The sequence below is a fragment of the Acinonyx jubatus genome, chromosome C1 (assembly GCF_027475565.1).
Source record: "Acinonyx jubatus isolate Ajub_Pintada_27869175 chromosome C1, VMU_Ajub_asm_v1.0, whole genome shotgun sequence".
In the NCBI taxonomy this organism is placed as follows: Eukaryota; Metazoa; Chordata; class Mammalia; order Carnivora; family Felidae; genus Acinonyx; species Acinonyx jubatus.
Window position 1 is genome coordinate 160,782,828 of NC_069381.1, and position 25,566 is coordinate 160,808,393.

General features: G+C 41.5%; 1 protein-coding gene across 1 annotated transcript; it reads right to left on the reverse strand.

The window, feature by feature from the left end:
* Window positions 1-8,985: 8,985 nt before the first annotated feature.
* On the reverse strand, window positions 8,986-12,353 carry ATP5MC3 (ATP synthase membrane subunit c locus 3). Its single transcript, XM_027055453.2, has 5 exons — window positions 12,213-12,353; window positions 11,918-12,026; window positions 10,654-10,731; window positions 9,935-10,128; window positions 8,986-9,246 (listed from the first exon to the last, which is right to left on the reverse strand). The coding sequence occupies exons 2-5, from the start codon at window positions 11,954-11,956 to the stop codon at window positions 9,132-9,134; spliced, it is 426 nt and encodes a 141-aa protein (XP_026911254.1). The 5' UTR covers window positions 11,957-12,026; window positions 12,213-12,353; the 3' UTR covers window positions 8,986-9,131.
* Window positions 12,354-25,566: the final 13,213 nt, after the last annotated feature.

Sequence of the window (25,566 nt, forward strand, 5' to 3'; positions counted from 1 at the left end):
AGACCACACTTTGAGAATCACTGGATTAGCAGTACATTCCAGGAAGAAAGGGGTGGCGGGGGGGGCAGGGGACTACCCAATTAATGAGTTGACAACTTTTTGAAAGATAAGGAGTCTGAGCTAAGGCATATGGGGGACTGCAGTATTCTAGACCAGTACTCTCAAAGCTTAATGTATATACAAATCACCTGGGATCTTGTTAAAATTCAGATTCTGGTTTAGAAGATCTGGTGTGAAGCTCCAGAACCTATATCTCCGACAAGCTCCCAAGTGATGCTAACGCTGCTGACCCCTGGACCTCACTTTGAGCAGCAGTGCTGCATATATCATGATATACACATCACCAGAAAGCCTTTAACAAAATGCACTGCTGAGCTTGTGTATATGTGTGGTGAAGGAGGAGGGTAGGATAAGGGTGGGTGGAGGGAAAAGAGGAGTATAAATAAAGCCATGTTATCTACTTTCCAAAAAATCTGTAAAAACGATGATATTGCTTATAAATCCTATACTGTCACAAGTTTCGACTGCTACGTATCAGCTATCTCTACATCAAAGCCAGCTAAGGCACAATGTTGCTATTGGCAGAGACAGTCTAACTGCCTTGTCTGTTGAGGCAGAGGAGGGTGGTGCTGGATCTGAAAAAAATAATAATTTTTGGCCGTAGTAATGTAAAGTATTGGGCAAGTAATTGACGGACGATGTATTGAGGTCTTAAGTCCAGAATATTATCAACAGAATAATACCATGAAATTACTAAATTAATATATGCTCGGCATGTAGAACATTCAACAACTCATAATTTCGTGTGTAGAAATCACATATTTTAAAAGCCTTTGCAGAGGATAGTACTGAAACAACACATACCATCCTCTCCCAAACACTTAACACCCAAACCTAACCACATTGGCTAAAAGTGCCAAATAGAATTTAAAACTTACTGAAGAACTATGAATATATATATATATATATACATTTTCAAATCATATTTCCCACTTATCTACAATCCTTCCTTAAACTTCAGTGACATCCATTTTTTTTAAGTTTATTTGTATTTATTTTGAGAGAGAGAGAGCAAGCCAGGAAGTGGCAGAGAGAGAGAGAGAGAGAGAGACAGAATCCCAGGAAGGCTCCGCACTGTCAGCACAGAGCCCAGTGCGGGGCTCGAACCCACAAACCATGAGATCATGACCTGAGCTGAAGGCAGACGCTTAATGGACTGAGCCACCCAGGCATCCGGGCATTCATTTCTACCTAACTTTAGCTGCTCAGCAAATTTTTTTTTTCATTCATTGGACCTACTTACCTTCAAGAGCTTGCACTCTGAAGTTCTTTAAATTTCTTGTCTATTTGTTGGCTCTTAACTGAAATGGATCTTCCGCTGTTTTGTACCCTCCGGGCCCTTGACTGTTCTAGCGCTGTTTTATTTTCATAAAACATACATAACAAAATTTACCATCGTAACCATTTTCAGTTTATGTTTCAGTGATATTAAATACATTCCTAATGTGCAGCCAGCATTACCATCCATGTCCATAGCTCTTCATTTTGTGAAACTGAAACTCCATAGCTGTTAAACTGGAACCCCTCCCCTTTCTCCTTCCCCGGCCCCTAGCAACCACCATTCTACTTTCTGTCTCAATGATTTTGACTACTCTACCTAAGTGGAATCATACAGTATTTTGTCTTTTTATGACAGGTTTAGTTCACTTAGTATGATGCCCTCACGGTTTATCGACATTGTAGCCTGTGTCAGAATTTCTCTCCTTTTAAGGCTAAAAAATATTCCATTGTATGCATATACCACATTTTGCTTATCCAGTCATCCGTTGATGGACACTTGGGTTGCTGCCATATTTAGCTATTGCGAATAATGCTGCTATGAACATGTGTACAAATATCTCTTCAAAACCTTGCTTTCAGTTCTTTGGGGTACATACCCATCAGCGGAATTGTTGGATCTCATGGTAATTCTATTGGTAACATTTTGAGGAACTACCATACTGTTTTCCACAGCAGCTGCACCATTTTACCTTCCTCCCAACAGTGCACAAGAGTTCCAATTTCCCCACATCCTTGCCAATGCCTGTTTCTTGTTTTGTTTCTAGAGTAGCCATACTATAGGGTGTGAGATGGTATCTCACTGTAGCTTTGATTTGCATTTCTCTTATTATTCGTAATGGTGAGCATCTTTTCGTGTACTGGTCAATGGGGGGCAGAGTTAAGACGGCAGAGAAGTAGGGGGACTGGGATTTTCCTCCTCCCTCGGATACAGCTGTGTTGAGGCCAGCTTACTTGGAACACCCAGGAAATTGATCTGTGGAGTGGCACAAAGATCTCCACAGTTGGAGGGAGACAGCATGGTGGTATCGAGGTGTGTGTATGTGAATTGGGGCAGAAAAAAACGGTGTAGGCACAGAGGGGAGGGAACCCCTTCTATGGAAAGACAAAAGGGTGAGAAAGGGAGAGAAAGGGTGTGAAATTGCCCTATTGAGTTAGCACAAGAGGCAAACCTCTCCAGACCACGGACTGGGGAATGAGAAATAGGGAGGGTGCCAGTTTCTATTTTGCAAACAGCCTTAGGAGCTGAAACTCGGAGGTTTCAAAAGTGCGCGACTTTCTCCGGAGGGAAGGCCAGTCTGTGCGCGTGTGCTGGCTGGCAGGGGAAGGAGCCGCTCAGGGCATGGTAGTGATCTCAGGGGTGCCCTAGGAGAGAGCAGTCTCCTCCGAGTGCTGTGAACCCCTGCATGTGCCAGCCAAAGAAAGCCCTTTTATCAGCAGAGCTGAGTGACGCTGCACCAGGAAAGGGTCCAGTCGGTGCAGGGTCCTTTAAGACTTTGGGTTTTGAATCCCAGCCGAGCACCTAGGAGGCGGGGGAGAACTGTGGAGCAGGGCTGGCCGGCCACCCATGCTACTCTGTGAGGGCTGAGGGCTGCCTGAACAGTGTGGTTCGAGACACCCGGTCAGGGGAGGAGAGATCGGGGTGTCGCCATTCTTCTCCCCAGCACCAGCATGGTGGGACTGGGAGAGCAACACAGAGGCCCCCCGGGGGAAGTGGGACCCGCTTACACCTGAGCCCTCCCCTCCCTGCGTGGCAACTGCTTATCTACTGGAGCTGACTGACCCCCGATACAGCCTGCCTCTCTCCGCCAGGCCAGCACAGCCACTGGTCCCAGGCACCAACAGACGAACTGTTAATTTTTTGTTTTTCTTTGTGTTTGTCTTCTTTTTCTTTCTGCCCTCTTATTTTTTTTCTTTTGGAACCAGGCTTATAGTTTCTGATTTGTTTTTGGCCAATTCTTATTTTATATTTACATCTATCTATATCTACATCTCTCTCTATATTATATATAGATGTAGGTCTATAGATATAAAATAGATATAGAAATGTATCTATATATAATTTTTTGTTTGCTTGTTTGATCAGGCGTTTTTACTCTCTTCTTTTTACACTTTTTTCTATCTCTTCTTTATTTTCCTTTCTCTTTCTCTGGATTTAGCCTTATAGTTGTTTTGTTTTTTGTTTTTTTTTTTATTCTGGTTGGTCTTCTTTTCTCCCCTTTCGTTTTTCTCTTTTATGGGATCAGGCTCCTCCCCTCCTTCTTCCTTTTTTTCCAGGGTTACTTCAAAGAACAAATCAAAGCACACCTGGTTGAAGGTCCAAACACTCACTACTGCAAGCAAGAAGGAGCTTTGCAGAGAGGACTGACCAGTGAGATAGAACAGCCAAAACACAACAACAGACTGTCTGCAACATACACCAAGAATGCTTCCTGAAGCACTAGGCCCTGGACAGTATATGACCCCTTTTTAATATAGTAGTTCAGGTGCAGGAATATAACAAGCTATTAAAATACACATAAGACAGAAAGTTACCCAAAATGACAACATGGAAGAATTCTCCTCAAAAGAAAATTTGGGAAGAAATGACAGCCAGAAAATCGCTCAAAACAGATATAAGCAATATATAAGAACAAGAATTTAGAATAACAGTCATAAGACTAATAGCTGGGCTTGAAAACAACATAGAAGACAGCAGAGAAGCTCTTGCTGCAGAGATCAAAGATCTAAGAACTAGTCGTGATGAATTAAGAATGTACAAATGAGATGCAAAATAAACTACATACAGTGACAGCAAGGATGGAAGAAGCAGAGGAGGGAATAGGTGAAATAGAAGATAAAATAGGTGGTAAATGATGAATCTGACAAAAAAAAAAGAGGGAAAGGAAATTACTAGATCACAAGGGGGAGAATTAAGAGAGCTGAGTGATTCCATGAAACGTAACAATATCCATATTAGAGGAGTTCCAGCAGGAGAAGAGTGAGAGAAAGGGACAGAAGGTTTATTTGAACAAATTATAGCTGAGAACTTCCCTAATCTGGGGAAGGAAGCAGACATCCAAGTCCAGAAGGCACAGAGAACTCCCTTCAAATCAACAAAAACAGGTTAACACCATGACATATCAGTGAAACTGGCAAAATACAAAGATAAAGAGAATTCTGAAAGCAGCTAGGGACAAGTGGTCCTTAACCTATAAGGGTAGACACATAAGGGTAGTAACAGATCTGCCCACTGAAACTAGGCAGGCCAGAAGGGAGTGGCAGCAAATGTTCAATGTGCTGAATAGGAAAAATATGCAGCCAAGAATCCTTTATCCAGCAAGGCTGTCATTCAGAATAGAAGGAGAGATAAAGGCTTTCCTAGACAAACACAAACTAAAGGAGTTCATGATCACTAAACCAGCCCTGCATGACTACCAAGCAAAGACTACAAAGGACCAGAGACATGGCCACAAACATGGAAATCTACAGATAACACAATGGCACTAAATCCGTATCTTTCAACAATCATTCTGAATGTAAATGGATTAAATGCCTCAATCAAGACATAGGGTATCAGAATGGATTAAAAAAAAAAAAAAAAAAACCCACGATCCATCTATGTGCTGCCTACAAGAGACTCATTTTAGACCTGAGGACAACGTGCAGATTGAAAATGAGTAGATGGAGAACCATCTATCATGCTAACGGATGTCAAAAGAAAGCTGGAGTAGCCATACTTATATGAGACAAACTAGATTTTATTTTATTGTTTTAAATGTTTATTTCTGAAGGAGAGACAGAGAAACAGAGCATGAGCAGGGCAGGAGCAGAGAGACAGGGAAACACAGAATCCGAAGCAGGCTTCAGGCTCTGAGCAGTCAGCATAGAGCCTGATGCAGGGCTCGAACCCACGAACTGTGAGATCATGACTGGCGCCGAAGTCCGCTACTTAACCAACTGAGCCAGCCACCCAGGCACCCCAGACAAACTAGATTTTAAAATAAAGACTGTAACAAGAGATGAAGAAGGGCATTATATCTTAATTAAGGGGTCTATCCATCAAGAAGAGCTAACAATTGTAAATGTTTATGCCCCAATGTGGGAGTATCCAACATATAAATCAATTAGTCACAAACATAAACTTATTGATAATACCATAATTATAGTGACTTTAATACTCCACTTAACAACAATGGACAGATCTAGGCAGAAAAATCAATAAGGAAACAACGGCTCTAAATGACACTGATATTGGACCACATGGACTTAACAGATATAGTCAGAACTTTTCATCCTAAAGCAGAATATACATTCTTCTTGAATGCACATGGAACAGTCTCCAAAATAGATCACATACTAGGTCACAAAACAGCCCTCAACAAATACAGAAAGATTGAGATCATACCATGCATATTTTCAGATCACACAACCATGTACTGGTTACCCATCTGAATATCTTCCTCAGAGATATGGCTATTTAAGTCCTTTGAACATTTTAAAATTGTGTTGTGTTTTTATTGAGTTTTAGGACTTCTCCATATATTGTGGATATTGTTAAGCCTTTATCAAATACAGGATTTGCAAATGTTTTCACCCATTTTGTATGATGTCTTTTTACTCTGTTGACTGTGTCTTTTACTGCACAAGATTTTAAATTTTCATCTTAAATTTATCTAATTTTGTTATTTTATTGCCTTTCTTTGGTGTCATATCCAAGAAACTATTGCCAAATCCAGCGTCCTGAAGCTTTTGCCTATTCTTCATTTTTGGAAAGTGTTTGTTTATTTAGAGAGTGAGCTCGTGTGCTTGTGCACGTGAACCCAAGTGGGGGAAGGGCAGAGAGAGAGGGAGACAGAGAATCCCAAGCAGCCTCCTGCTGTCAGCGCAGAGCCCAAGGAGGGGCTCAATCTCAGGAACCATGAGATCATGACCTGGGCCGAAATCAAGAGTCAGATGCTTAACTGACTGGGCCACCCAGGCACCCTGCCTTGTTTTCTTCTGAGAGCTTTGTAATTTTAGGTCTTGTATTTAAGTCTTTGATCCATTTTGAGTTAATTTTTGTATATGTTGTTAGATGGGGGTCCAACTTCATTCTTTTGCATGTGGATATCCAGTTTCCGAGGTCCCCATTTGTTGAAAAGTCTATCATTTCCCCATTGAATGGTCTTGGCACTCTTACCAAAATTGGGACTTATTGGACTATATATGCAAAGATTCATTTCTGGGCTGTCTATCCAATTGGTCTACTCTTTCCTTATGCCATTAACACTCTTGATTATTGCAGCTTTGTGCTGTTTCAGTATAAGGAAGTTCATGTATCACTTTTTAAACTTACTCTACCTCTTCCTTTAGTTCTTTCATCATCTCTGAGATGGTTGTTTTAAAGTCTTCATCTAGATATCTGCTATCAGGTCTTTTTCAGGGACAGTCTATTTTCCCTTTGAACGGGCGCTACTTTCCTGTTTTTAGAATGCCTTGTGATTTTTTTGTTGCAAACTAGATATCTGAATAATATGGTATCTCTGGCAGATTATCCTTCTTTCCTAGGGTTTTTTTTTTTTTAATTGTTGTAAATGATCTCTGTGCCAAGGATTAGCCTGATGTGTAAACTTACTGTTTTCTCAGGTCTTTTCTGAGCCTGTGCCTTTTCTTGGACACGAGTGATCACTTTCAACTTTTCCCTGTATATACAGTTGTTTTTGAATGTCCTAGTCTTTAGTGTCTGGCTCCCAAAAGGGGAAAGAGAAATAAAGGTGGAAATGAATACCAGCTCTTTAAATCCCCTGAAGTCACTTCAGTTGGGAGTGGAGAGGGGCTTGTAACAATTAAGGGAGGTACAGCAACAATGGCCACCTTCGTCTTTATCTGTACCTCTGTAATCAGAAGTAGCAATCTGTGATAAAAGCATTGATGACCAGTATTTGGAGGGCAGGGTTCATTTTGCTTACCCTGGCTCCTGTAAGCTGTGTATAAGCTGCTCCAGGAAGATGTACATAGTGGCCTGCCCTGGGGCTGGGGCTGAGGGTTAGCAGCTGCTACTCTATGAAGACCTGAAATTGAAATTAACCCCAATTTACAGTCCAAGCCTTCCTTTGGAAGTTGCAAGCCATTAATAGACCAGAGTTCCAAAACAGTTCTATTAGATAGGACAGTGCAATTGCTATGTACGTGGTGAAGATTCTTGGTGCTTCCTACTCCATCTTTCCAGAATCCCCTTGACCAGCCTCTTTTATTCCAACTTGTCACTATTGTGGCTCTACTCATTCCTTACCCAGTTTGAAGCTCATAGGTCAGCCTGTTGAACAATGTGCTGGCTTGCTGTTGCTTAGAGCCCCTTTGACCTGTCATTTCTTCTTGTCAGTAACCAGACTTGAATAATCCTCACTGCTCTTTATGAGTTTGTGTTAACAAACTTTCCAATATTACTGGGTAGTCATAAAGTGAGGTTAACGAGGTTCATTACCAACTCAGGTAACTATCGGGAGCTGGGTTCTTACTGCTGCTCTGCACTGCTTTTATTCAAATCTACTCCATACCAAACACCATTCCTTTCCTCTTTTCAAGCCCACAAGGCTATCTGTAAAATTATACTTCCATTTTTTGCTTTAAATTCTATAACAAAACAGTTTCTCCCAAATCAGTTTTTCCTTTGTCATCCCTTACAAAAAAAAAAAAAAAGGAAGAAAGAAAGAAAAAGCAAAAAAAAAAAAAAATCAAAGCATGGGCTTTGGAATCAAGGAAGGTCTGAATCTGGACCCTGACATTGCCACTTAATGGCTATGTGATTTGGGGAATTAATCCCTCTGGGCTTTTTTTTCTCTTCATCTTTCCTCCCTAATTATGGAAGATTGTCATCGAGGACTAAATTACCTAAGATACATTAAGTTCCTAGGACAGGGAGTGGCACTTGTGTGATGCACATACCCTTGTCCTTCCACAACTGGTTCCCAAGATCTAGACATCAAATCTTACAGGTACAATTTCTACATTCTTCTTTAACATACTCCATGTAGTATTAGAAACAAAGTACTGTTGAATCAACTAGCATCCCCAAATTCTAGTGATAACCAATGCTTTAGCAACTTTTGGCTTTAAAAATATAGCCAATTCAGCTTACTTTTTGGTATTTGGTTTTTAACGAGAGCCTTGTTCAAGTAAGAAACTAGATGCTAATTAGATTTTCTTAGAAACTCTACTTTGTTATAGGACACTTAATTGCTAAACGTGAGACATAACTGAAAAGCAACCCCTCCCCCCAGTTTAACAAGACTTCAATTCCTAAAAAGCTGACATTTATTTTTAGATCCAGCTGTGTAATACTAGCCAAGTTAGTCTTGGAAGGTAATTCTGCTCCTAGGTATTGCTAGACCCTATAACTCATGTTAGCTCTTAAAAACACAAAACCATCTCAAGCAATTAACTATTTTGGTTTAATTTATCATGTTTCATAGAAGCTGAAAACACATATTTCTCCTTTATATGGATAACCAAAAGCCCTACAAATTACAATATGCAGAATACTATATAAGAGAATTTTCATGAAATTGGATCTTTTTCATCATGGGCCAACAGCCGTAGTTTCCTCTGACTTATACAGCATCTATCTGAATGCATATTCTTCTTTATGATGATCTAAATTTAGGTAAGTACAAATCACAGCAAAAATTAAAGTTTTTACCTTTAATGAAATGACCTTGGAAATAACGTACATTTCCATGACACCAACACTATAGTTTTCGGAGTCACAGTAAGATACACACAATTACATCCGTAATTAATATGAATGCCAACATTTCAAGCAGTAATTTCTGTTACATGGCAAACAAAATCAAGAAAGCAACCATCAAACAAAAGAGACCCATAGCTTCAGACAAGGCAAATCCCAGGATAGCATATGAGAACAGCTGCTGCTTCAGTGAAGGATTTCTAAAAGAGACACAACACATATAATTGTTACTCTGAAATATTATTTGAATTTCAGAATGTTTGGTAAATGCTAAAGAATCAGATTATTACTGTGGGATCTTTGTAAACTGGGTGAGTCCTGGAAAAGTATTTGCCCAGCTCTCTTTTATTTCTGCTTTTGCTATTCCTTTCTCCTCAATCCTAATCACATGGGGAAAAGGTAGGAAGCTAACTCTGTATGTCAATATACATGGTTAGTCCTCATCCATTTTAAGGGGTTCAGACATATTTGCTATCCCTGTGAAAGTATGTTCTGTGCTCTTAAGATCTAATAGTTTAGAAATAAGGTCTTAAAGAAAACGGAAGTTGATACTTCTAAAGACTGTGCTGTTAACTATATTCCAAAAACAGCTTCACAATCAAGAGTACAGACTTTGAAGTCAGAATTAAAATTTATTTTCTGACACTTACTAGCTACTTGGGCAATCAGTGTAATTTCTACGTTGCTCATCCCTCACAGGTAACCTGGAGTATATCTCCAAGGGGTGTCGTGAGAGTTAAGTGGGCTCATGCATGCAAAGCCCTCAAAATACAATGCAAGACACAGAGTTGGCTCTTAATACAAAGTACTTATTATCTGACTAGTTTTCCAAGTTTCCAACTATGTCAAGCATGCTCTTAAAGTAGCTTATTTGGTGATAGAAATTACCTGGCATAACCAATGATAAGGCTGCCAAAGACTGTTCCAATACCAGCACCAGAACCAGCCACTCCCACAGTGGCAGCACCTGCACCAATAAATTTGGCAGCAGTATCGATATCTCTGCTGACTGCACTGGTCTGAAACTCCCTTTGGATTAGGTGGGACACACCAGTCCTGGACCCATTAAATACCGTAGAGCCCTAGACAAAAGGAAATAAAGGCAAAGGTCAAATCAATAATCACAAGTAGCTATTTTAATTACTATCCTGTAAATGGTAGCTACTTCTCTATTTTGTAACTGAGTCTGAATAGGAGGTGGTGTGGCACAATGGAAAAATCAAGAGTTTAGAATAATTCCAAAGCTGTAGAATAGGGAGAACAATATCTATTATAAGGCTGTTGAAAATTAAGAGACAGTGTATTTGAATAAGCTTTTTGGTAGGGAAGGCTTTTCAATAACTGTAGCAAGTGTAATCTTAAATACAGGCATTCAAAACCATATATTTAAATATACAGACGGACTCCATTTCTTGGACAACTCAAGGAGGTAAGTTTTGGATACAGAAGTTCCTTTCATTGGCTTATCCTCTGCACTATTTTTTTGACAAAAGGGTGGAAAAAAACTGCTCTCAAACCATTCACAAATGAGGTTTTTCCTCCCCTTTGATTAAAATCACAGGACTTACTTGGTAGGGTTACTCAATTTCTATTACTACTGCTATTACCTCTTCAGTCCTAGTCTCTGGTCGAGATAACACTGATGCAGAAATTGGTCTGTATGTAACTCTGGATCCAGCTCGGATCTATGAATGAAAAAAATATTCCAAATATTAACAGTGGATAAGACTTCAATGACCCTTCTTGTACCAGGAGTTCTAAAAAAGCAAGCAGCAAAAATGAATCAGAGAGCTTATGACTTTTCTGTATTGTCTGGTATCTTGCTGTTTGATTATTTTCAGTCCATGAAGGTATTTTAATAGTTCTAAAGTTGCTAATTAAAGTTTAAAGTGTGGTACATAACCTATTTGTAATAATCTGAATAAAACTTCTAAGAACAATTGGTGGAAAGAAAGCATTATTTTTAGATTTTCAGTTACTGTGGTGCCACAACTCAGATCAGAAAAACAGCAATAAACATGCCACATTCTTCAGTAAACTTACGGTGCAGCAACAAGTATATCAGAGTGTTGCTAGAAAAGCTTGTCATTTAAAATAGCCCATCAGTTAATATGAGTCCCACAACTTCCAAGATATTCCTATATGTCCGTTAATTATAAAATAAAAAAGCAGTTTAAGCAATTCTGTACCAACGTACGAATCATCGGGGAAATACTCTGACCATAAGGAATGTCTCGCAGTCCAGCGTCTCTGCCCTTGACCGTCCACTAAACTAAGGTCACAGAAAATCCCTTCAGAACCAAGACTTGATTCTCTAAGACAAGTCCCCCACATCCTCACTTCACCTAAAGCCTCCAAAATGGTTATGGAAATGACAGCCAGAGGCAGGAAGAAAGACTTTCGACTCCTCCACCACCTTCCTCCGCCCACACAGGGTGAGGCAAAGTCCCTCCTTCTGCAGCAGCGAGTTTGACCTACAGATAGGCAATGGAAAACGCTAATGCGGTCAAGTAGGCCTCAGGGGCCCCCAGCATCCTGAACAGCACCCCAACCTTCGCGCCGACCCCAACCCCAAAGTCACCGAGGAGGTGGGGGAGGGGGCCGCTCCGGCACTAGCTGCAAGGAGGGTTTGACCTACAGCGAGCGAAGCGTGACAACTAGGCCGCGGCTGCACCCCACCGCCCTACTGGTGGGGAGGAGCCGAGCGAGGTGCCCCAGGATCAGAAGGAAAGGCAGGAGAGGACACAGAGGGTAAGAGGTGAAGGGGTGAACTGTCCCCCGAAGTTGGTGTGCCGTGCCCCATTCAACAACGTGGACGCTCCGGGCCAAGAGCTCGGCCCTCCGCGTCCCGGCCCAGCCTGGGCTACGCACCAGAGCGGGGGTGCAGGCGAGCTTGGCGCAGGCGAACATCTTACAGTCTTCGGGGCGGCGCGGCTGGAGGACGTGAGTGAATGGCGACGTGGGCTCTTGGGCTTCCCCTCTGCGGAAGTAAAGGGGCTTAAGGTCAAGTGCCCTCCAGGGCCCGTCCTTCCCACCCACGTCCCGCGGGCTCCGGAGCACGCCGTCGGCTCGGGCCCTCGTCCAGCAAGGCGCCAGCAGAATGAATGGATCCCGGCTGGACGCCGCTCCGTTCGGGCCAGGCCCGGCTGTCGCGCCCTCCGCTTACCTTCCCGGGAGGTGGCGGCGGCAACTGCGGCGGCAGAGGTCGAAGGAGCGGCGCGCGGCGCGCAGGCGCGGTCCGGCTCTTATCCGCGCCGCGGCACCCGGATGGAGAAGGCGGGGAAACGGGGCAGTAGGGAAGCCGCTCAAGGTCACTTTGTACCAACTTTATTGGCAACTAGTTGGGAAGGACAACGACAGTCCCACACAGGTGGGCTGGCGGGCAGGGGGTGGTGGAGGAGAAGCAGAAAGAAGAAATTGAAAATTGGCCCTGGCTGAGAGAATTGAACAGGTTGTTCCCCTTTTGATCTGAGCTGGCCGGAGGATAGCGTGACTTTTTCTTTCAATTGGCACCTTGTGAGATTTGGCCTTTTAATCAGTTGTTCTTTCATTGTTCTTTCATTATGGGAGGGGCCCCCTTCCCGGTCTTTCTCCTTTTTTGTGAAACTGGACTCTCTGTGTGCGTGGGGAAGGAGTTCAGTCACTGCTTGACCGACGAAATTAGGTCCCAGCAAAGCACATTTCTTTAAAGGAATCTGGAAAAGTATTCCAGAAGTATGGCTAATCGTTTGGGCGACAGAAGACATGACCTAGAAATACTGGGACAAAGGAATGAGCATGTGAATAGATCAAAAAGTTATGTGACTGAGCATAAAGTTGCCTTTTGTAAAGTAAGGGAGGTCAATTTTTCTTCCAGCTCTCTGCTTGGAAAAAGTAAGGGATGTGATGTATTTCATGGGACTAAGGAAAGTCTGAGTATTTTCAAAACCCATCCAACTTTAACACTTGTTTTTGGTAACTTTGGACACATCATCTTCTTCGACGAATGCAGAAATGTCTCAGAAAAAAATGGCTCCTACTGAACTTCTGGTGGATCTAAAATTCTGTAAATTTTACTTAGTAGTTCTAACAAATGACTACTAGCAGTGATACAAGCCAACATAAAAGATTAAACATCTAGTATGACGAGCTGAAGGGATAGCTGGGGGCTGAAATCACACCCACTCCCCCTAGAGAGTTGGCATGGGACAACATCCACCCAGAGGATCACCCTTTTTCTAGTTAGCACAAAGGTTCAGTATCATCTAGCAGCAACCCTGGGGAGAAGCCCTCAGAAGTAACACATGAAGAATGAATAAGAATGTGTCACTGATCCAACTTCAAACACAAATGGCTCAAAATCACGTGAATGCTAGTCATTTTAGGCTCGATCTTTAGCCATAAAATAGAGATAATTCATGTAAATTCACACGTACAGTTCAAAGAGAGATTATTCATTTATTTTCTCAAGTATTTACTTCTTACTTGAAGTATGTAGTGTCCTGTGATGCCTACAGTAGAATAAACAAAGCTCTGTATTCATCAGAGTTCGCCAGAGAACCAGAACCAGTGGGAGATTAATTGATTAATTAATTATTGACTTATTTAGGAAGAACTAGTACATGTAGTTATGGAAGCTGAGAAGTCCCATGATCTGCTGTCTCCAAGCTGGAGACCCAGGAAAGCCAGTGGTATAATTCAGTTAGAATCTAAAGGTCTGACAACCAGGGAGGCTAATAGTGTAATTCCCAGTCTGAGTGCCAGACATGAGATGAGATGTCCCAGCTCCATAGTGAGATGGGGGAAAAGGGGACAAATTCTTCCTTCCTCTGCCTTTTGTTCTATTCAGACCCTCAATGGATCAGATGATGCCCACTCACATTGGGGAGGACAGTCTACCAAGTCCACTGATTCAAATGCTAATCTCATCCAGAAACATCTTCACAGACATACTCAGAGATAATATTTAATCTAAGCACACCCATGGCCAGTCAAGTTGACTCAAAATTAACCATCACGTATCCTATACTTCAATAATAGACTGTCTTAGGGAAAAACTATCCTAAGTGGATTTGTGTACAGAGGTGGTGTAAGGGAACTTCCTATTTCTTCAGCCATAAATGAGTAGCAGTAATTGTTGAGGAGGAGGAGGAAGCAGGAGGGAAGCCAGGGTTCCTAAGAGGATCACTTCCAGGGTGTATTTGGGTTAGGTGCCTATGGTAGGGAGAGGTGCAATCTAAGTCCAGGCTCCCAACTGTCAATATGTCGATTAGTAGGTGAGCTGGCCTAGAAGAGGAGGCAATAATAGGTCCTTGGTGTGTTCTACCAGAGTTTAAGTATTTATGAAGAATATGAGGTGTTCAAAGAACAGGTGTGTTAACCTGTGAGAATGTGTGTGTGTGTGTGTGTGTAACAGAGAGAAGTGGATCTTGGGTGACACCAGCCATGTTGATAGGGGGTGGATATTTACACTGAGGAAGTTTGAAGAAAAACAGCACCTTCTGAGAGGAGTAAAGTGAGACCACAATGATGCACAGGGGACTTCTTTGAAAGTATTCAATTCTCTTCGTATTTTTTCTTAAATCGTGGAAAGAATCATCTTACGTTATGACCTCACAGTTTGGCAGTACCTGATAAGCCTGAGTGATGATGGCCTGGAGACGAAAGGAATGGTGCAATAAAAAGAAGTATGGACAAGCATTCCCAAATATACATGCAGCAATCCCTCCTACCCTGCATGCCCCTTTGCGATGGGACTTTGCCACTCATCAAGCAATGGAGTCTGTGTCCCTTCTCCTTAAATCTGGGATCATCTTTTTTTTTTAAGTTCATTTATTTATTTTGAGGGAGAAAAGAGAGCGAGTGTGCACAAGTGGCGGGGGGGCGGGGGAGGGGGAGACAAGAGAGGGAGGGAGAGAAAGAATCCCAAGCAGGCCCCACACTCAGTGCAGAGTCCCACATGGGGCTCAAGCTTGCTACTGTGAGATCATGACCTGAGCCGAGATCAAGAGTCAGATGCTGAAACGAGTGAGCCACCCAGGCACCCAAGTCTGGGCTAATCCTATGACTTGCTCTGACCCAAAGAATGCATTGGAAGTGACACTGTGTGAATTCTGGACTAGGTCTTAAGTAAGAAGTCTCATAACTTTCATTCTCTCCTTGGAAGCCAGCCATCACATCAAGAAACATAGGTTACACGGCTGATGGATGAGAAACCTTCTGGACAGGAAAAAAAGCCTCATGACAGAGAACTGAGGTGTCCCAGACATGTGAGTGAGGCCACGTTGGCTTCTCTAGCTTTAATCAAGCTTTCCCAGCCAACACCACATAGAACAGAAATGAGCCTTGCCTAAATTCCTGACTCACAGAATCAAACGCCATGAAAAGGTTATTGTTTGAAGCTACTAAGAATTAGGGTGGTTTAATACACAGCCATAGGTAACTGGAACAGAAGATATTGTCCTCAAAATATTCACTCCTCCTTTGAGATCCATGTGGAGGCAGTAGCATCGTTTTTTTTTTTTTTTAATCTCTATGCCCAACACAGGGCTCAACCCCACGACCCCCAGATCAAGAGCTGCATGGTCCACCAACTGAGCCAGCCAGGCACCCCTTATAAAAATTTTTAAAATTGTTTTTAAGTAATTAGGAGGCAGCAGCACCTTAATGTGGGCAATTTCAGTTCAGAACTCCAGGCATAACTCAGAGAAAACCAGATAGAATCACATGTCTTATGCACTGACTCCCCTTTCCTTGAAATTCTGGGGTGGAATGGGGTTGTTATTGTTAAAACTATTGCAGGGGGGGCACCTGGGTGGCTCAGTTGGTTAAGTGTCTGACTTTATTTTTAAAAAATTTTTTTAATGTTTACTTATCTTTGGGAGAGACAGACAGAGTGCAAGTGGGTTAGGGGCACGGAGAGGGAGACACAGAATCCGAAGCAGGCTCCAGGCTCTAGAACTGTCAGCACAGAGCCTGATGCAGGGCTCAAACTCATGAGCTGTGAGATCATGACCTGAGCCGAAGTCAGATGCTCAACTGACTGAGCCACCCAGGTGCCCCTAGTGTCTGACTCTTGATTTCCGCTTAAGTCACGATCTTGCTGTTCGTGAGCTTGAGCTCTATGTTGGCCTCTGGGTTGACAGTGTGGAGCCTGCTTGGGATTCTTTCTCTCTCCCTCTCTCTCTCTCTGCCCCTTCCCTGCTTGGGTTCTCTCTCACTGTCTCTCAAAAAAACAAAACAAAAAAAGGTACTTCTAACCTGGACACATGGAAAGATGTTTAAGTTACTTGCTTTTGAGAGTTTTCATTTTAATACTAATTCTCACATTAGTGTGATTTAAAAATATACATATTATTTGTGGAAGTGAAAATCAGAAATGTGAGTTAAAAATATTCTGGGTTTTATTATAAAACTATTTTGCTTTTCTTATTAAAATTTTTGTTTCATATCATTGGCCTTAATTTGCTATCACTTTATCATTTTTATTTTTTTATCAAAAAAAATTTTTTTAACATTTATTTATTATTGAGAGACAGAGAGACAACAGAGTGTGAGTAGGGGAGGGGTAGAGAGAGGGGGAGACATAGAACTTGAAGTAGGCTCCAGGTTCTGAGCTGTCAGCACAGAGCCCGACGCAGGGCTTGAATTCACAAACTGTGAGATCATGACCTGAGCCGTAGCTGGTCACTTAACCAATGGAGCCCCTCACATGCCCCTCATTTTATCTTTTTTAAAGGAAAACAAACCTCCAAACCTGTGCTAATTCTGTAGGATCATTCAAGTCAGATAAATACTGGGTCCTCTCTTTGAACATAGCGAGTATACAGGAAAATGTAAGAGTTTTCATTATTATTGGGGTATATGAAAAATTAAACTAAGGTATATAAAGAATTGGAGACAAACACAAATTAGTACATGTTCTAGGACTAAGTTGTGTGGTGTGTGATAAGCGAAATAGCTTAAGAAAAAAGATTGGGCTGGTTAGAAAGTGCCTCATTTAGGGGCGCCTGGGTGGTTCAGTTGGTTAAGCGTCCGACCTTGGCTCAGGTCCTGATCTTACGATTTGTGGGTTTGAGCCCCACGTCGGGCTCTGTGCTGACAGCTCAGAGCCTGGAGCCTGTTTCAGATTCTGTGTCTCCCTCTCTCGCTGCCCCTCCCTTGCTCCCAATCTGTCTCTTTCTCTCTCTCTCAAAAATACATAAACATTAAAAAAAAAAAGTGCCTCACTGAGAAAGACTTGAGCTAGGATGAGATGGGATGATGTTTACAAAACGCTTCTTGGCACCCCTTATATAAAACCTAACAGTCTTAGGTCTGTCTAGGCTACTGATCACTTTCTGCTGCAGAAATTTTTGTTCCTAAACTTCATTTTTGACTCCTCTACAAATTTTTTTAGCTACTGTCATGCCATCCAGTGTAGTGGAATAGATTATTTACTAAATGACGCCAAAGAATTTAGTAAGGAATTAAACATAAATGTACCTCTTTATGGCCTCGCAGAGGTCCAGATGGTCCAGGCTAAAATTTATATTAAAGAGTTACATGGAACAGTATATTAATACAGTAAATATTATTCCATCCTTTTTTCTTCTGGTAAGATGTCGCTCGTTATTGAGGAAAAAACAATTTTATGTCTCAGTTGATGATTCATGTAGAAAGACTACGTGAGAAGAAAATGAATAAGTATGTGGATATGAGATCAGGTCCCTCTTGCCTCTTGCCTAGCAGACACCGCATAGGGAAGATAGTCAATAATATCGTAATAATGTTGTACGGTGACTTGTGGTGGTGATTACATGTATTGTGGCGAACACTGAAGACTGTATAGACTTGTTGTACACCTGAAACAAATATGACATTGTGTGTTAACTGTACTTCAATAATAGACAAAAAAATAAGTAAGTAATTTACTCACTTTTCATTTAATTTGTGGCAGATACAGCTACTTGCCTATCCAACATATGTTCTCCCTTTCTTAGTTACAGAACTAAGAACTGTCCGCAGTTTAAAAATACTGAACTTCCCAGGTTTCCTTACAGTTAGGAATGGTCAGTGAAATGTGAGTTAAAGTCACTTGGTATTGCCTCTAAGAATGTGTACAAAAGGTGTAGATTCAATTGGCTCATTTCTTTTTTTCCTTTTTTTTTTTTTTTTTTTTTCCTGTTTGGAATATGGATCCAATGTCTGGAGGTGAAGCAACAATCTTGTGCCCATGAGTATAGAAGCCAAACAGTAAGGATGAAGAAGTTGGGAACTAAAAGGAGACTGAGTTCTTAACTTTTTTTTTCTTTTTTTTTTTTTAGCAGCTAGAGCTGCTTTTAACTGTCTACTTATGGACTTCATGTCATATGTGAAAAAAACCTCTATTTGTTTAAGCCACTGAGGTCAGTTTTCTGTTACATGCAGCTGAACACAGCACAAACTAACCTATAATTCCATGAATCGACATCTCTGAAGTTTTTTTGGTCGTTGGGCTGTGATTACAGCAGAAATAGCTCTTTTCCCACAGAATTTACATTAACTTACGTCTGTCTTTTGTCCATATTCCATGGTATATCTGACAGGGACCAGCCAGGAGACAGAGACCAGTTTAGTAATTTGAATGAGGAAAATTGAACGTAGAGATTGCTAACCAATACAAAGTATCTACTACTAAGAAGGGTAGAGTGGATTGTAAAGGGGGTGCAGAAGTAGCAGCTGTCAGAAGAGCGACCACCCTTGGCTGAGGAAGAGTGAACAGAAAGAAGAATGTAGAGGTTAGACGAGAGGGCATGGCTGTCATAGGAACTCATAGTCCACTTGTGGTGACGGACTTTGCTGGAGGCACCCGCCACAAGTGAACCAGGAGGACTGCGGAGGTGAGCATAACCAGGCCTCTCTTGCAAACAAATCCACGGGCTCCACATCAGAGGGAAGAAAATTGTTTCCTCCAGCTCTGGCCTCACAGGGGTCTTTCCACGGTCTTCTTTTGGCAAAACCTAACATTCTTCCAGTTGTCAAAACAGAAATGCCTACAGGGTCCAGCTCTAGAATAGGGAAGCAAGGCAAAGAAGGATGGATTTGTAGCTGAGAAGTCGTAAGGTGATAACTGGCACAGATGGTAAGATTCTCAAGGGCAAGGATTAGGTCTAATTCATGTTTATGTCTTCCACAGCACTTGACACGGGGTTAAACATAGTAGTCACTCAATAAATTTTTGCTCAATAACATATAAGGGATTTAGTCTGTACAAAGTAGTTTGCAATAATTTTGTTTGTTCTTCTCTTTCGACTAAGATTGTAGTCTCTGTTCAAATTAAGGATGATCTGTAGAATGCCTTTGTCTTTCTAGTATTGCAAAGTTCAATCTAAGAGAAACCGACGAACATTTTTTTGATCTGTGGCGTGAATTTGTTCAAACATTTTTGTGTGCTATGAAGGACTCTGTGTTTATACTCTCATGTGCTTAATGAAGTCACTGAAAACCCAAATTACCAGAGCCCTTTATTGATCTAGTCTCTGATACAACCTAGTCTAGGCGGGAATGGGACATAAACCGAAGCCGCCACAAGTCTGAGTTGTGAACTAAGCAGTGTCTGTGTGTGGTTACCCTTTCACTTCTTTTTTCAATGCCTTTGGTCCATTCCTAGTCAACTTGCTCTTTTCTGCCAGCAGCTGGTATCTTCCTGGTGACTTCTGACTACGCGAGGTTCTCCATGGGAGCACCTACTGAAGCCACCTCTCTCCAGTGTCCAGCTTCTAAACTTCCATCCATGTCAAATATTAATCTCTTAGTGCTCATTTCAGCAGCACAGATGCCAATATACCAATATTATAATGATAGAGAAGATGAGCATGGTGCCAATGCAAGAACAACACACAAACTCAAATATTCCATATTTTCGTACTGTGCCGCCATCGATGTCAGAAGGAAGGGTGGGGAGGGGTGGGGGATGTGACTGCATCTGAGAAGCGGAAGGAATTCAAATGTATTTCCTATATTTAAAAACTAGAAGGTTCATAGAACCTTCAAATGTATTTCCTATATTTAAAAACTAGAAGAAATAGGTTGGAGGGAAGAAGAATAGAAGCTAGACTTCCTCTGGAATTCTTGGCTTTGTAGATTTGAATTTGGAACCATGAGAACCATTTGTCTTAATTGATTTGTTTAAAAAAATGAAAACAAAATTTAAAGTAAGCTCTACTCCCAGTGTGGGGCTCGAACTCATGACCCAAAGATCAAGAATCGCACGCTCTACCAACTGAGCTAGCCTGGGACCCCTCCACACAAACCATTTATGAAAGGAAACTTAGGGGCACCTGGGTGGCTCAGTTCCAACTTCGGCTCAGGTCATGATCTCACAGTTGATGTGTTCGAGCCCCACATCGGGCTCTGTGCTGATAGCTCAGAGCCTGGAGCCTGCTTCGGATTCCGTGTCTGCCTCTCTCTCTGCCTCTCCTCTGCTCGCGCGCTGTCTCTGTCTCTCAAAAATAAAAATGTTTAAAAAATTAAAAAAATGTAAATGTAAAAAAAATCCCTAAAAATTTAAGGTAAATGAAGCAAATGAATTTAACTGCATCTAGTCAGTACCATAACTACACAGGGTAAATGCAAAGGTTTCTATAGATGGATAAAAACATAGCTCCTTGATCACTCTGCTTCATGCTATTTCTCCAATATGCCAACCATATTCCATCTCACAGAGCTGCACGTCTGCGCCTTTAGCTTGGGCCATCTTTCCTCTGGATATTCACTTGGTTTACAACTCCATTTTGTTCAAGGCTTTGCTCAAGTCTCCTCTTAAGAGAGGCCTTCCTGGATCCCTTACATATCTTAATATTTCTTCATAACACTTGCTGCTACTTGCCATTATTTGGCTCCTGCATTAGACTGTAAGTCCATGGTGGGAGGGACTTTGTTTTGTTCTTTGCTGTATCCACAGAGTCTAGAACATGCTTGGCCCATTGAAAGGCACTCAATAAATTTTTGAGCCAAGAGGGTGGAGAAGGAAGAGAGAGACTATTAACTTTTTCTTCACATATCACTGTATTACTTGACAGGTTACCATGAGCGTGAATTACTCTTTTTTTGTAGTTTTTAAAAAAATGTTTATTTTGAGAGAGAAAGCACAAACAGGGGAGGGGCAGAGAGAGAGGGTGACAGAGTATCCAAAGTGGGCTTTGTCCTGATGGTAACCTGATGCGGGGCTCGAACTCATGAACCACAAGATCATGACCTGAGCCGAAGTTGGACTCTTAACCAACTGAGCTACCCAAGTGCTCCATCAGTGTGAGTTACTCTGATGTTTTAAAAACCAGGATGTTAGGAAAGTTTTAATAGTTCGCAATCATTGATAAAATTTATTACATTATCCCCTATGTGGTACTTGCATTAATTAAACCAAAAGGAAACATTATTTTTTTAAAATAATTTATTTTTAAGTAATCTCAACACCCAATATGGGACTCAAACTTGTAACCGCAAGATCAAGGGTCACATGCTCTACCAACCAAGCCAGTCAGGGGCCCCAGGGAAGCATTATTCAATGTTGACTTTCAGTTCTTGGTGATGGGCTTGGCTGTAGCCCCACATAATGATTTTTTTTTTTAATTTTTAAATGTTTATTATTCAGAGAAAGAGAGAGACACAGCATGAGCAGGGGAGGGGCAGAGAGAGAGGGAGACACAGAATCCAAAGCAGGTTCCAGGCTCTGAGCTGTCAGCACAGAGCCCGACGCGGGGCTCGAACTCACAAACCGTGAGATCATGACCTGAGCTGAAGTCAGACGCTTAACTGACTGAGCCACCCAGGCACCCCAGTGATTTTTAAATTACACTTGAAGTTATGGTAGGCTATCCCTGTTTTAAAGCACAACGTGTGTGTGTACCTTATCTCTATCTTGGCTGAAGTTTCTTATATGTGATTGCAAGGCATCTTGCCAATTTCAGCTATTTTTTAAGACAATTACATGTCCTGCTCTCCTTCAAGAAGTTAAATCCATTGATATTCAATGGACCCAGATATTCAGTTTAGGGTTAAGAGATAAGAAGTTTCACAACACTAACACAATGTGTGAGAGGACTCTTGCTTATCTAACTTTTCTGCTATTCTAGCCCTAGTGAGGTCTTTAAGGGTCATATTCCTAGTCCTAGTGCCATGTGATACAGGGTCTTATGTCAATTTTGGGAATTATAGGGTTTCTATATGACACCAGTGCATCATTCTAAGTGATGCTTTCTTTCCTTTTTACTTTTGGATTTTCATGACTCTGTGGAGCCTGGTGACACCCCTTTCAGAGTTCTGTCCTCCAAAACAGAAAAATATTTGTGTTGTTTTAAGCCACTCTGTTTGTGGTAGTTTGTTACAACAGCCACGGGAAGCTAAAAATAGTCAAACTCTTTCTTGTCTGATTCCAGGCACAGGTTATCAATCTGGAGAGACAAATCAAAGATGGGATGGGGACTTAATTTTGGAATGCAGGCAGCTGAGTTGTCTGGCATTGTATGGGATAGGTCATTCATTATGGATCTTAGTTTAGTACAAGGTCAGGGAGATGAGCAGCAGGGGTGTGCTCTGACCAATAATGGCATGATCTCCAAGAGCATAGTAGGTATACTAGCCGGCTGACTGGGTCATAGGACCAGGCCCATCCTGGGCACCCGAACTTGGGAGGCCAGAAGAAGAGCCAGGTATCCAAGAAACTGGGCAGAAGTGTATCAGAAGGGAAGACTGATATCTTTAGGGAGGCAGTTGTAGGAAGCTGATATATAATGTTGCTGAAATGCTGTTAAGCATAAAGCATCAGAGCACTTTCAGAACCACACTGACTTCTAGAAGAAGAGCTAGGAATATCTTTCTAGGTTGCCCTTCAAATTGCTCTTAGGATATAAAACCCTGTAGGATGAAGGTCATCAATGGCAGGGTGTTGGGTGGAAAGGGAATAGAGTGAGGGCCAGTCGTGGATAGGTCACTAGAGGGTAAAAGTCATAGGCTTCCATATTCACACTTCTTGACTATCCAGGGGTCTTGTCCAGGGACTCACTGGGCAGCAAGTCTCCATGTATTCTTTTCTTTTCTTCCCCCACCGAAACCACCTATTTAGGCCAATGTCTTTCTACTACGAGTGTACTCTTAGTCTACTTGTCTTCATCTCGTCTCCTTCAGACTTATGTGTCATTTATGCATTTTATTTATTATATACAATTGTGAGACTGCTTTCCAAAGATATTTCATGGGTGAAAACTAAAATAAAATACACACTGGGGCGCCTGGGTGGCTCAGTCAGTTAAGCGACCGACTTCGGCTCAGGTCATGATCTCACGGTCCGTGAGTTGAAGCCTCGTGTCGGTCTCTATGCTGACAGCTCGGAGCCTGGAGCCCCCTCTCTCTGTCACAGAGAGAACTCTCTCACAGAGAACTCTCTCTGTGAGAGAACCTCTCACAGAGGTTCTGTGTCTCCCTCCCTCTCTCGGTCACCCTACTTACCTACTCACACTCTGTCTGTCTCTCTCTCTCTCTCTCAAAAATAAACAAACATTAAATTTAAAAAAAAAATAAAATGCATACTAACTAATGTAAAATTAAGATTTTTTCCCCCTGTCCCCTTGCCAGTCTGCTCTGAAAACCCTCTGGTCTGGTCAAAATAGTCCACTTGCCATTGTCCAAAAAACCATTGCATAAAAACCTCTTTGTACCTTCGGCTGCTTTGCTCGGGCAAAGTTTACCGAGACCTCTAAGTCTTCAGTTACCTCTTACATATTTCAGCAAAATCTATGCTATCCAAATACAGCTGAGACTTAAAAATGGAATAAATTAGGGTGGGAGATTGGGGGGTAGGTGGGAGGTTAAGAATTAGGACCGAGTCTTCTTAACTGTCTCTATTTGCTATTGCTGCGGCCAGATTATCTGGACAAACAGCATTACCCTTGAGATCTGCTAATTCCTTCCCACACTACCGTTCTCCTACCTCAGAGTTTTTATTTAATTTGGACCTCTAGCTTGCCAGAATATCAACCCTTGGCCCACTAGTCCCATGCTTCAACATCCAATCAACTTTCTCTTAAAGACAAATAGGAAAAATATCCCCCCTAGAACTATCTTTTAAAATTTATATATGTAATATATAAATACAGGCTTATAAATAACCTAAACAATATAAGATTATGTACAGCAAAAACTGTAGCTTTTGTGTATCTTCCTCCCCAGATTGTTTGCCTTTCCAGAAGTAATCACTATTAATAGTATAGTGGAGGGGTGCCTGGCTGGCTTAGTTGGTAGAGCATGTGATTCTTGACCTCTGGGTTGTGAGTTTGAATCCCACGTTGGGTTTGGAGCCTACTTAAAAAAGGATAGTATAGTGTGTATCTTGCCAGATCTTTCACTATGTTTTTTATGTGGAAGTGTATGAATATAGTTTAAAATTTTTTTAAATAAAAACTTACATCTTTTTTTTTTAACAAATAGTGTTGGGAAAATTAGATAACTACTTGCAAAACAGTTGGACACTTACATTATACGATATGCAGAAATGAACTTGAAATGGATTAAAGACCCAAATGTAAGATCTAAAACTATAAAACTCTCAAGAGTAAATTGGGGGAGAATCTTTATGACACTTTATTTGGCAATGATTTCTTGGCTATGACACCAAAGGCACAGGCAACAAAAGGAAAAATAGATAAATCAGGCTTCATCAAAATTAAAAATTTTGTGCATGAGAGGACATTATCAAGAGAGTGAAAAGATACCCCACAGAATGGGAGAAAATATTTGCAGATCACATATTTGACGAGAGATTAATATCTAGAATATGTAAAGAACTCCTGCAGCTAAACAATGCAAAACTCCAAACAACCCAATGAAGAAATGGACAAAGGAATTGACGTTTCCCCGAACAAGATATACAAATGGCCAATAAGTACATGATAAGTTGCACCACTTCACCATGAGGGAAATGCAAATCCAATGAGATTCTACTTCACAACCATTAGAATGGCTATTATTTTAAAAAAGGAAAAGTAACAACTGTAGGTGAAGATGTTGGAAAACTGGACTCCTTGTGCATTGCTGGTAGGAATGTAAAATGGTGCAGCTGCTGTTGAAAACAATGCGATGGTTCCTCAAAAAGTTAAACATAGAATTACCATACGATTGGCCGTTCCACTTCTAGGCATATGCTCAAAAGAACTGAAAGCAGGTACTCAAGCAGATACTCGTACCCTAGTGTTCACAGCAGCTTTATTCACAATAGCCAAGAGGAGGAAACAACACAAATGTCCACCAACAAATGAATGGAGAAGCAAAATGTGGTGCAACACACAACGGGGGTATTATTCAGACTTAAGGCAGAATGAAATTCTGATACATGCTATACCAGTAGATGAATCTTGAAAACGTTATGCTAAGTGAAATAATGCAAAAGGATACATATGGTGTGATTCTACTCACGTAACGTATTTAGAATAGGCAAACGTATAGAGGCAGAAAGTAAAGTAGAAGCTACCAGGACTCCCCTGAGGGGAGGGGAAATGGAGAATTATTGCTTCATGGAGACAGAGTTT

Bases quoted from the DNA above. Each gene is read 5' to 3' on its own strand.
- ATP5MC3 (XM_027055453.2), bottom strand. From the start codon at position 11,956: ATGTTCGCCTGCGCCAAGCTCGCCTGCACCCCCGCTCTG. The intron at 10,732-11,917 runs GTGCGTAGCCCA...TTTCATTCATAG, and splicing joins TCGCCTGCACCCCCGCTCTG to ATCCGAGCTGGATCCAGAGT. The intron at 10,129-10,653 runs GTAATAGCAGTA...CCTTTTGTCTAG, and splicing joins CAGAGACTAGGACTGAAGAG to GGCTCTACGGTATTTAATGG.